At 34.6% G+C, this 12,592-nt stretch overlaps 2 protein-coding genes across 3 annotated transcripts; both read left to right on the top strand.

Moving 5' to 3' along the window:
• The first annotated feature begins 1,177 nt into the window (after window positions 1–1,177).
• Window positions 1,178–5,056, top strand: LOC140894688 (probable transcription factor GLK1). The gene is made up of 6 exons (XM_073303261.1): window positions 1,178–2,112; window positions 2,503–2,643; window positions 3,648–3,995; window positions 4,154–4,201; window positions 4,372–4,479; window positions 4,580–5,056. Exons 1-6 carry the CDS (start codon window positions 1,609–1,611, stop codon window positions 4,730–4,732), a joined length of 1,302 nt encoding a protein of 433 aa, XP_073159362.1. The 5' UTR covers window positions 1,178–1,608; the 3' UTR covers window positions 4,733–5,056.
• Window positions 5,057–8,288: 3,232 nt separating this feature from the next.
• LOC140894689 (probable transcription factor GLK1) lies at window positions 8,289–11,924 on the top strand. Of its 2 annotated transcripts, none has more exons than XM_073303262.1 (8): window positions 8,289–8,576; window positions 8,750–8,844; window positions 9,385–9,708; window positions 9,908–10,048; window positions 10,406–10,729; window positions 10,801–10,848; window positions 10,955–11,080; window positions 11,466–11,924. In XM_073303262.1, exons 3-8 carry the CDS (start codon window positions 9,397–9,399, stop codon window positions 11,613–11,615), a joined length of 1,101 nt encoding a protein of 366 aa, XP_073159363.1. In that variant the 5' UTR covers window positions 8,289–8,576; window positions 8,750–8,844; window positions 9,385–9,396; the 3' UTR covers window positions 11,616–11,924. The 2 variants fall into 2 exon arrangements, with proteins under 2 accessions (XP_073159363.1, XP_073159364.1); XM_073303263.1 differs by having other exon boundaries at window positions 10,409–10,729; window positions 11,466–11,921.
• Window positions 11,925–12,592: the final 668 nt, after the last annotated feature.

Genomic DNA, 12,592 nt, shown 5'->3' with positions numbered 1-12,592 from the left:
GAAGGATAACATAGATAATACCAACCAATCCTATGTTTACTTGCAAAATTGAGAAATTGTATAAATCTTTAGGCCTGTTAGTGATAGGATTGTGAGATGATTTTTAGTCCTAAATTTTTAATGGGATTATAAATATTATGGAGTGAGAGAATGAAAAAAAATCAATTATGCCCTTCCTTTTTATCTTCTACATTCTTCCCTTCTTTGCCGAACATATGATTATTATGATAGCTAAAGGGTGAAATCGTAATTTGTTTTTAAGTATAATTCAATCCCAAAATTAATTCATCCAACTAAACATATTATTATTTATCCATAATAACTCTCTATCCTATCAAATTATATTAATAATCATATTTTAATTTATATTTGCTCAATCCCATCATTCAAAGTAAACGTAGCCTTAGTCTTAGCACAATAATATGATATGTTTTGCATTTTTATTCTGACATAATACCCTAATTTTCGAAATGTTCGATGTCATGTTACTACTACGTAGAAATCAAAGTATCTAGAGTGAATAAAAAATAGGGAATATTGCTTTTTTGTTCTTGTATGTTTGTCACTTTGTGATTTCAATCTTTTATATTTTCATATTTCAGTTTTAGTCCGCTATCTTTAATTTTTTGGCAATTTCAGTCCTTTTTTCGACGTGGCGCTGATGTGACACCAATTCAGTGCTGAGGTGGAGCTGACGTGCACAGTGACACGTAAACATTTTCGAATAAAAAAGACCAAAATTGCCAAAAATCAGAACATACAGGATTAAAACTAAAATGTGAAAACATAGAGGACCAAAATCGCAAAGTGACAAACATATTGGACTAAATTTGCAATTTTCCAAAAAAAAATAAAAAATCTGTGGTGCTTGATTATATGATACCGAGTCCACGATTTAATCTTGTGTGTCAACATACAAGAAATTCAATATATATTTAATGTATTCTCACCATTGAAGTGGTCAAAGTCCATACCATATCCATATTTTTTTTACTGTACAACAGATAAACACACCACGCTTATACCTATTTGCCTACGTACTTTTCGAACCAAATTCTGTGTCTGATAAAGCCGTTTGCATTGAATCCAACCCCCTCTGTCTCTCTCTCTATTTCTCCTCCATGAGATGAGAGAAGCAAATTATATTTATACATATAAATATAAATATATAAATATATATTCACGAGCAAACACTTTTTACACAGATTTTTTTCAAACTTGGAAAAAAGGGCATCCACAAATCATAAACTCCATGTTGAATTATTAATGATTATATATGTAGGACAAGCCAAAACAGAAGCAAAAGAACAAATCTGCGTAGCCCCCTTGAGTCAAATTGTGGTGCATATCCAATTCTTCCATTCTCAACTTTGTCACACCTGTACAATCCCAAAAATAATTAAAGAAACATTTTTTTTTTTTTTACAGTATCGGAATTAAATCCAGACCGCCTTATATAAATTCTAGTTTTATTTATTTTTTTGGTTGTCGTACAAAGGCACACACATGTTGTTCATTATATGAGCTGTATTTCATCAAATTATATAACAAACACACACACACATATAACTGTATTCCAGTCAGTTGAAATTTACCTCTGGATTATTAATGCTCGCTGTTTCGCCGTTAAGGAGCGCGAAGAATGATAGGGAAAGTGAAATGGAAGCTGGGTTTTCAGTGGAAGAGAACGGGTTTCTTGATTTCTCCGGCGGGAATTTGCTGGACAGCATTGATTTTGATGACCTTTTCATGGGAATCAACGACGGAGATTTGTTGCCGGATTTGGAAATGGACACGGAGATTCTCGCCGAGTTCTCCGTCAGAGGAGGCGATGAATCAGAAAGGAAGTACTGCACTAGTTCTTTATCACTCGTCTCCATTGATGATGATTCGGGAAAAGAATATGACAAAGTATCGGTTTCGGTTTCGGTTTCGGACCCCGGCTCAAGATCCTCCAGCTTGATAAATCAAGGAGAAGAAATCATCAGTAAAAGAGATGGACATGATGCTGCAGTACTACTGAATCCATCCCCAGAGGAAACCCATGATATTAATAAGGGAAGAAAATCATCCGCTCATTCCAAAAATCCTCTGGGCAAGAGGAAAGTTAAGGTATCTATATTAATTAATTAATTACCAGATTCAGATCTTTATATTACATCATGTGCTGTAAAAACTAGGTTTGCAGTGTACTGTTAACTAGCTAGCTCAATTTACTGTGAAATAAGCCTTTATCCATTAAGGAACAGTTTCGGGTCTTTTTTTTTCTCTTTGTTATTCATGGATTTGTCACACAAATCATGGGGAGCCAAAAGTCACGTGAATCTGGGGTGCTTTCTATTAAAACCGATCCTATGTAAAAAAAAAATGTACCTACTTTTCAACTTATTAATTAAAAGCTTACTTACACACAGTGGTGTGGATTTGATTTGGTAAAGAATCTGAAATGATTACATATATAATTAATTATATATGAAGAGTTTTCTTGAAATGTGTGTTTAGGTGGATTGGACACCAGAGCTTCACAGAAGATTTGTTCAAGCAGTGGAGCAGCTTGGCGTGGATAAGGCTGTTCCTTCCAGGATTTTGGAGCTTATGGGAATCGATTGTCTCACTCGCCACAACATTGCCAGCCATCTTCAAGTATGCATATTCTTGATATATATATTCCTTCTCATTTTATGTTTTTTCTCTGCCAAATTTCGATCCCAGCTAGGTTCGAACAAGAAGAGAATTTAAGTATCGTTCGTTAGAGCTTGTAAGAAACATTTTCCATAATTTTTTTTTAAAGAAAAACCGAGAAATACTTCATACAAGCTTTCCCAAATACTACCTTAATCTCGTGATTATAAAAACTTTTTTTATTTCGAAATAATCTTACAAAACAATATTGCATTGTGTTGGATTATATGTTGAATTAATTTGAAGTAAAAATTTTTATTTTGGTTTGAGAGGATTGTGCAAGGGGGTGTAAATGAAATGAATTAATATTCCAGACGTTATTTGTATGATTTCTTGTTTCGGGGCATGGAAATTTATGTAAATATACTAACAAATTCATAATCTAGCTCTATATGTGCAAATTATTGGAGATGTTGAAAGAACAATGAAAGTTTTTGGCATTCCCTGATTAGTCTATCTTCTTTGTCCCGTGTCTTTTGTCTCTTACCATTAAAGCCTTCTTTTTTTATATATGCAGAATACTTTTCAAATGAACTCGAAATTGTCGAGATTTTACTTTCTTCGGATGGGAAATTTAAAAAGAAAAGAAACTTCATTTTAATAATTCCAATAAAGTTGACGTCAATTGAATACAAACAATCAATTATTAATTTACGTTTCATGATTGATGAAATCTTCACTCCATACCCAAACTATATATATTATATCCCAATAATTTTGTCTTCCCACAGTAGGTAAATATGCTGTCCCGTTTCGAGTAATAATTTCGAATACTGTGTTGCTTTTATGCTTCGAGGATTTTGGATTCATGGTACAATTTTTATGTAAATTTCGTACATTTCATGTGAAAACAATTAGGTTCATAATACTGGTATTACAACATTGTATTATTAAACAGAATATACATATGTGATGTACGTTTTGAGTAAAAAACTTGATTTTTTTTTTTTATTATTCATTTACAGAAATACCGGTCCCATCGGAAACATTTGCTAGCCCGAGAAGCTGAGGCAGCGAACTGGAGCCAGAGGCGGCAGATGTACGGTTCCGGAAGCGGCACGGGGAAGAGAGACATAACCCCTTGGATTGCACCCACCATGGGCTTCCCTCCTCCTGTGTCACCAATGCCTCATCACTTTAGACCCTTACATGTTTGGGGTCATCCATCCGTCGACCAATCATTTATGCACACTTGGCCTAAACATCTAGCCCCGTCGCCACCCCCACCGCCACATGCTTGGCCTCCGCCGCCTCACCCCTTGCTGCCGCCCCCATCCGCCGACCCTTCTTTCTGGCATTCCCACCACCAACATGTAAGTCCCAAGTGCATATATATAGGTCTCCAGAAAAATAAATATTTTGATCACAAAAGTGAACCGTGCTGCATGCATACATGTTTACACGAACCACGTTCTTGAATTTGTCTATATAATGCATAATAACTATATACATATTTTGTGTGTCCATATAGGTGCCAACTCCAGGAACACCTTGCTTTCCACCACATTTGCCACCCACGGTAACAACACAAAACCCTACTACATACAATGGCTTCAAATTTAATTTAATCAGCAGCATCTCTCTACATATAACTTTATCTCTTGTTCATGTTAAATTCAAGTTTTCATGCATACGTATAAATCAAATATTCGGATACGATTTACTTATACCAATTCATCAATGTTGCAGAGATTTCCTCCCACAGCTAGAGTTCAAGGTATACCGCCACCTCCCGCAATGTACCCGACCGTACCCTCCGGACAAACACTGCCCCAACCGCCTTCCGACGTCCATCCGGTAAGCTTCGTATGATTAGCTAAGGACAAGATGAGCTAGGAAATATATCTTTAATCTTCTAACATCACTCTTTTTGTTTTGTTGTCTTAAAAAAAACCAGTCAAAGGAGAGTATAGATGCAGCCATTGGAGATGTATTATCGAAACCATGGCTACCGCTGCCGCTTGGACTAAAGCCTCCATCTACTGACAGTGTAATGTCGGAGCTACAACTTCAAGGAATATCCAAAATACCACCAACATGTTCCAACTAATAAGAAGCTTAACCAAACTAAGCACCAAGCACCCTTTTCTTTTTCTTTTTTTTTTCATGGAGTTTTCCAGATCAAAGAAAAGGAAAAAAAACCCTAAAATTCGACGACATGTCCGGCACACAGATCGATGCATCAAAGATCATGCAGCTCTAATCTTCATGTTTTTTTTTACCTTTTTATAATTTTGTGTGTGTGTTGTTCTTGTTCCCATGGGTGCAAGAACATACTGTGTATCATCATCATGGACTTTGGACGACGTACGCTACTTTTTTTTGTATGTTAAATATTTAGTTTTAAAAAATAAAATAAATAGAGTCTCTTTTAACGGCAGAATCATTCTCGTTTCAATATTGATTGGTTTTTAATTAGCTGAATTTCTTATTGAATTAATGGTTTGGGTCATTAAAAAGTAACTAAAAAAGATATGGATGAAAACAACATAACGTCGAAAAACTCAATAAAATTCGTGATGAATAATCAATAAAAACTCATATTAGACGAGTCAATTGTGTGACGGATCTTTGATATGAACAATTTTCTTGATCACCCATTTCACGGATATAATATTACGTGAAATTATCTCAGAAAACATCTACTATAAATAATATGATACTTAAATGATCAATAAACAACAAAATATACATTGAATTGGACTTCAGGCTCTTTTTCTTAGTCAAGTGGTTGGAATTTTACGGTCGAGTCGATAGGAAAAGAAATATAATAATTAAAAAAAGACAGTGCGCCAAAATCTACCTACAGTACTATACAATGACGTATCACGGTGATTGTGAAAATTCTGTTTATTATAATTGGGGAAACATGGGACTGGGACAGTTTCGACAAGATGAAAATGGCAAGACAAAGAAGAGCCACATTTTATTTGTGGTTTCCGTATGGCCACATCAATGCCATTATTTTTATTATTAATTATTTTACAGTCTTTTTATTTTGGGATAAAAATTTATAGTCAAATTTGAAATTATGAGTACGTTGAAATGGACTATTGAGAAAAGCTAGCTAGTGTCCAGCACAAAAGGAGATGGTGCTTTCTTATCTACACCAACAACCGTGAGCATGAGTCGCTCTTGAGTTTTAGTACAAATTACCAACATCGTTTTTTTATTACAATTTTGAAGATTCTAAATTAGTATTTTTGTGTGTTTCTTCAGGTACATAAACATTAATTTCTAAAATAATTATATGTTGCATCATTTTTGTGGTGCAAAAAAATTAAGTATACACTTATAACATGCACATAGGAAAAACGACTATACGTTTCATAAGAATATGGTGCAGTAGGTGAGCTTTTGACTATTGGTCAGAAGTTCGATTCCTCCTGCCAATACTTATTTGGATTAGTCTGTCACACAGGGCTTGCTTAATGTGGTTTACCTGACTGACGTAGTTTGCAGGCTATTGCGTTAGTACAGAGGTTTACTCAGAGCGCACCAAAAGATAGCGGTCGCGGGTTCTCACGTAAAAAAAAAAAAAAAAAGAATATGATTATTTAATTATTTTAACATAACACGTACTAACATTTGGTCACACGAACATATACTATAAAATTTAAACTTGGGATTTTTGTGTTTAACCCCTTATATATTTAACTCATCTGTCTTGTCAAATACTTAAAATGTGTGTCTCAACAAGATGTTTAATTTCATAGAGATTGATCGTAAACAAGACACTGATTTCGATAACTTGGAGTAAGCATTTGAGTCTTGGGCAAAGTGGATGTAGTCATGTAGCCAGGATCATTGATCCGAACCACCATATATATCATTTTGTGTGTTTTTTTTTTTAATTTCATTCTTTGTTTTTTCGTTCATTGCATGATCATTACATGTTGTCTCGTTCTTGGTGAGATTACATCGGATTTTACAATTAATTGATCATCACTATTGTATCGAATACATCATATAACAAAATTAGAGCATGGTTTAAAGATAAGTACCACGTGATTTTATGGCGATTTGCTAGATGATAATGGATAAGTTCGTCGTTGAAAGCTATAATGTGAATACTTGCTTGCTGGACCAAATCTATTCTACGGTATCTTTTTCAAAAGCTACTATTGTATATGGTGCACGGCCATTTTCACTAATAATAACAGTTTCTTTGTAAACAAGTGTACTTTCTATTTTCCAACTAAACTAGCTAGCTACCACCTTAATTGTCACATTAAATTGTGTGCAGGAAATACGTTTAATGGCAGCAATAAATTTCTAATATTGTTGTAGAAAATTTGTGATCATGTACTAGCTAGTCCAACGTACTCTTTAATGCTCATTTTTTTGGTTCTCACCGCTTACCTTGTGATTTTATTGCCAATTTCGCAATACTTGACTCGTGTATCTTAAATCTTTACCAAAAAAAGGAATTTTTTTTTCCGTGAACTCTTTTTTTTTAAAAAAAAAAAATTTGGTCTATTAAATTTTAAATTTTGGTTTTTGTATATTACCAATTAATTTACGGTTATTTTGGTCTAATTGTTGACGTGACAGTTTGATAAGTCGGCATTTTTCAAAGTCATGCCATCAGTTTTAGGTGTCGAGTCAGCATTTTTTCGATGTCACGTCGACAATTGAACCAAAATAGTAGAAAATTTAAAATTATTGCACTAAAACCAAACTTTGAATCAATCCCAAAAAAAATAAATAGAGAATGTTGGTAAATGAAAAGCTTGTCAACATTGAGAATTTAGGAAAGACACATTTAGACATGAGTCACATGACCTTTTTTGCAAATTTTGTTTTTTTTTTTTTGGTTCAGTTATCTTTTGACACTTTGTTATTTTGATATGTTACGTTATCAGAATTGAGTTTTAGTTATTTATTTTTCAATTTTTTTTGTAATACCATTAATATGTTTTAAAAACTTAGTTATTTTTTCCATGAAAGTGTTTACATGACATCAAATTCGTCGGTGTTGTAACGTATCACATAAACACCATGCTAAAATTACAGGAAAAACAAAAAACAAAAAAACAAAAAACAAAAACAAAAATAACACATTAAAACTGAACTTTTTCCGTCGTTAGATTATGAGAAAAGCATCCTAGAAAAGTAATTTTGGTCTCTAGTTTTCATACCATGCTATATCAACCTACAACCAGATCACTGAGATTCACAACTAAAATTATGAATGAAAAGTTAAACATAGTGATCGCTTTGCCTTCAATCATTATTGTGTATATCAAATAAATCATAAAGAACATAAATAACGTTAAAAAATACACTGTTTAATACCACGCTTATATATCCCGTTTATCGGATTAATTATATTTGATATACTAAATACAAAATATGAAGTCAAGAAAATTGCATTCATATTTTAAAATTTCTACGTTTTATTTTTCTTTAGTATTATCTCAATGAATATATAAATAATATCACGGAATTTATTCATACATACTCGTCAATGTGTCTAAAAATTATGGAAATCAAAATTGAAATAATTTATCGACTCAATTATTAATCGTAAAGCAACTTTTTATCCTGTCTGCTGTTCTGCAGAGTCTCCAGGTTAAATACATTAATATTATTATAATAATATTAATTCATGATCACAAGCTTTTCAACACACTCCACTGGCGCACTCACCGCCTATTCATAACTCATTAATGATTGTTTGATCGGAGAGATTTTGATTTTTGGAGCTGTTTTCTCTCCGGAGAGGCGACGATTTTAGGGTTCGCGAAGCACTCACTGCTCCTCAACAATCAGTGTTTCGAGATTGTGTGTTTTCGTTGTAAATTTGGCTCGAAAATCTCTGCTAACCTCTATTTGGTTGGGCGTATGCCTTCGTTCTACATGCCGCTGGCGAGTAGAAATGATGAGATCTCGTAAGTCACGGTTCAAATTTCTTGCTTTACAATGGTGTGGGAGTACTCATTCCGAAGTGGATTGGATTATATATATATATATATATATATATTTCTATCGTGACTGCACTTTTGGAGTAACTGGTGGTTTTGGTTATTGTGTAATTCCTTTTGCCTGTTATTTCGTGTTTTAGATGGAAGGAGACTTGGTCTAGAAGCAGCTGCTGATCGTGGAGAGATTACAGGAACATGATCCTGTTTTGCAGAAAGTTCTATCTTAGAGCATGAGGTAAGATTTGCCGTTTAAATTTATCTGCTTTTGCCAAGTTACAATGAGCAAATATAGAAGTGTTCAGTAATAGTATTTCATTTTACTTCCCTAAAGTAGCTAAATTTGTTTGTTTGGATCCGGATCCGGATCCGGATCCAACCGAACCTACATTTTAAAGGCAAAACTTCAAAGCATGTGGTTTGATCCTCTGAGTGTTTGTCGCAGCATTTTTTTCCCATTATTTTTCGGAAGTAGCTACCTCTACGAAAATATATAAAAAAAATTAGTGGCTATAGCTAACAAAAATATTGAGGTGGAGAAGAACACTAGATGTTAAGCCTGATAACGATCAGTAAGTGTTTTATTGAACTGGAGATTAGTTGCGTCTATAAACTGGTAATTTTATTCCTTTTAACTGATGGTATATAATTGTAATGTGAGCAAAAGTGCCGAGTCGCATCAATTTCACTCATTCTTGTTCATCACCATTTTCTGATATTTAGTGCCGCATCTGACATTGTTATTCGATGATCTTTTCGTGCGGATTGGGATGACTAGCTGGATGTGGAGATGGAATCAAAAGCTATTGCTGAAACCTCAGCTTGTGCCGATGAGAAACCAGAAATAATTACTCGTGTTAGTACGTCAGTATCTGATGATAAAATATCTGAAGAAAGTAATTCAAACAAATTAGAAGTAAAGGCAGCCTCTGTTTCAACCTCAGCCTCTAACCAGTGTTCAGGATCAAGCTTGATTCAGGGAGAGGAAACTGTGATTAACAGTGAAGGAACATTTGTTGTTAATCCATCTTTTGGAGAAGCCGAGAAAGGAAGTAAATCTTCTGGTCACTTGAAAAATCCTGTAGGCAGGAAGAAAGTTAAGGTAAGTAAAATGCAATTTGTAAAACCAGCTTGAATTGTGCAGTTATGTTCCGTAGTCATTGCTTAAAAATTTGTTTATGAACTTTAAGTAAATTTTGATTTTGAAGTTTAGTGCTTCTTAGAGTTCTATGAATTTAAATGAGCTTATTTACATTGAAGATTTGAAGAAAATATTAGTGATTGCATAATTGGGTATGCAGGTTGATTGGACGCCTGAGCTGCACAAAAAGTTTGTGCAGGCAGTGGAACAGCTGGGTTTGGACAAGGCTGTGCCTTCAAGGATTTTGGAGCTCATGGGAATTGATTGTCTTACTCGCCATAATGTTGCTAGCCATCTACAAGTACGCACATTTCTTAGGATATTCTAATGTGTTTCTTAATTTATCATTTATTTCATTATCTTCCAGCTATCACTTGTCTCTTCTCTCTGAAATGACAAACTTCTTGACCCCCATAGTGTTTTTTTTTTGTTGCGAAATAAGTACTTCAATCCATAACTTTAAAGTTTTCTGCTATTGTCGGATTTTAACATCGCCAAATGTTGTCCCAAAATGTGTTAAAATTGTCTTGACATCAGAAAATAATGTTTGAAAAAGAATTTAGTGACATGGACAGTCCTTGATATTCTTATTGATGCATGCTGTTCTTTTTTCACAGCTAATAAGCTTCAACAGGCTTGTATGTGTTTTTCCTGTTAGCAGAAATATCGATCACACCAGAAACATGTGATTGCTCGAGAAGCAGAGGCTGCAAGCTGGAGCCGGAGGAGGCATGGTGGGGCAGGCAGGCCAGATGCAAAATCTTGGGCTGTACCTACCATTGGCTTCCCCCCGGTGACAACATTTCCTCATTATAAACCCTTACATGTATGGGGTCATCCATCTGCCGACCAATCATTTATGCACTTGTGGCCTTACCACCAAGCCCCTTCACCATCTCCCTCACCTGTTTGGGCCTCAGGTCATCCTTCGCCACCATCAGTATCTGGCGACCCTAATTTTTGGTATTTGCACCACCACAATGTAAGTGTACTCAATACACAAATTTGACTTCGTAACTTTCTCACCTTTAATGGCATGTGTCATTTACGTAGGTTCCGGCACCCGGAATGCCTTGCTTTACAACGCCTTTTACACCTACGGTATTTGCAATATCTCACCATTCAGATTGCTGTTTAGTTCATATTCTTTTGTTTTCTTACAAAGAATTCACGGACTCAAATCTACAAACACATAACAATCATGCAGACATTTCCCTCTCATGCTGTACAAGGCATACCACCTACGGGCATGTACAGAGTGGACCCTGTTGTTGGTGTGCCTACTATACCCCCTGGACGAACACTGCCTGAACCACCATGTGACTTTCATCCGGTAAGATTTCCTTTTCGTGTTTATCTACGTATACAATGAATAAGGTTATAGAGTCTCTTTTAGAAATGCAGTTCACTGTTGCACTTTGGTTTCTATGGTGGGATGTGCACTGTAGATTGCGAAATAAAACCTAAATTTCAAATGATGCTACATACCAAAAGAAGAGGACATAAATGCATGAAACCATGCGTGAAAAATGCTTGTCGTAAGATAATTCTATTCTTGGATATACAGTTTTGAGAGACCCCATTCCTGTGGAGCTTGCACCATACAAAAAGCAACCGATTTTCGTCGAACTCTTTAATTATGATAACTAAAAATCTGGCTTAAAAACATTACTCTCTTTTCTCCCCCTAACTTCACTCATCATTCAATGTTTGATCAGCCAAAGGAGAATATAGATGCAATCATTGGTGATGTTTTATCAAAGCCGTGGCTTCCTCTACCACTTGGACTGAAGCCCCCCTCAATTGATGGCGTACTGATCGAGTTGCAACGTGAAGGGATATCAAAGATTCCACCATCTTGTGCTTAACTGGCTGTTTCGTTCTTTGATTTTGTCACGCCATTAACAACAACAAACGATTTTTTTTATGAAAATTTTCTACTGTGGTAGAATGGAAATCTTTCTGCACATCGTTTTCTCGTGCCGATTCCCTGTTAATTTACTCGGTGAGGTGTTGAAATGATTGGCTCCAAAAGAGTGACATTAGCTCATTCCTTTGTGGGAATGAAAGTTGTTCTGGAATAAATACTTAAAAAGCTTATGGTTAGTCGAACAGTGGGCCGGGACATTCTATGGTTAATTTTGAAAATACATCTCCGTTGCCGATAAATTTTTTTTCGTCCCACACATAAGAATGATAAATTTAGTATAACAATCAAGTTTATTAAATTCATATACATTTTCGATGAGAAGACAAATTGTATGCCATTGAAAAGCTCGTTTTTCCTATTCTTAAGTTTTTTCTTTTTTAAATCATACTGTATTGTTTTTTTTTTTATTTTGTTACAGAAAATATGCGGTGATACTCGAGGCCTTTTTATTTTATCTTCTTATATGCTTACCAACAAATGATATACCTTCTCAGTCGATTTACGCATCGAATTATTATACGTACAAAAATTTTTTTATCAGATTATCTCATATATAATTTTGTAAAACGGATATTCGGGAGATCGTCTCACAAAAAAGTCTATATTTTATTACTATCACGATTATTATCATTAGTGTTTTGTAATTTTGTAAGCGGCAATTATCCATTGAAAAAAAAAATAATTATTGAAATTATCGTAGTTCGTACGATAAATTTTTTTTGTTTTATTTTCACGTAAAATAAAAATTTTGAGGGTATACAGTTTAGACTTTAGACTTTAGACTTTAGAGGGAGGTGAATATCAACTTTTGAAATGTATGGGGTATATTTCAAAGAGTTGGAATACTCCAGGGACTGGTTTGTAATGTCCCATAAACTCGTTTCAGTAGAACTGGGAACCCGATTTTTGTTCCTT

The sequence above is a fragment of the Henckelia pumila genome, chromosome 4 (genome assembly GCF_033568475.1).
Source record: "Henckelia pumila isolate YLH828 chromosome 4, ASM3356847v2, whole genome shotgun sequence".
In the NCBI taxonomy this organism is placed as follows: domain Eukaryota; kingdom Viridiplantae; phylum Streptophyta; class Magnoliopsida; order Lamiales; family Gesneriaceae; genus Henckelia; species Henckelia pumila.
Note: the sequence above shows the minus strand (reverse complement) of the source record. Positions and strands in the feature narration are given on the sequence as shown.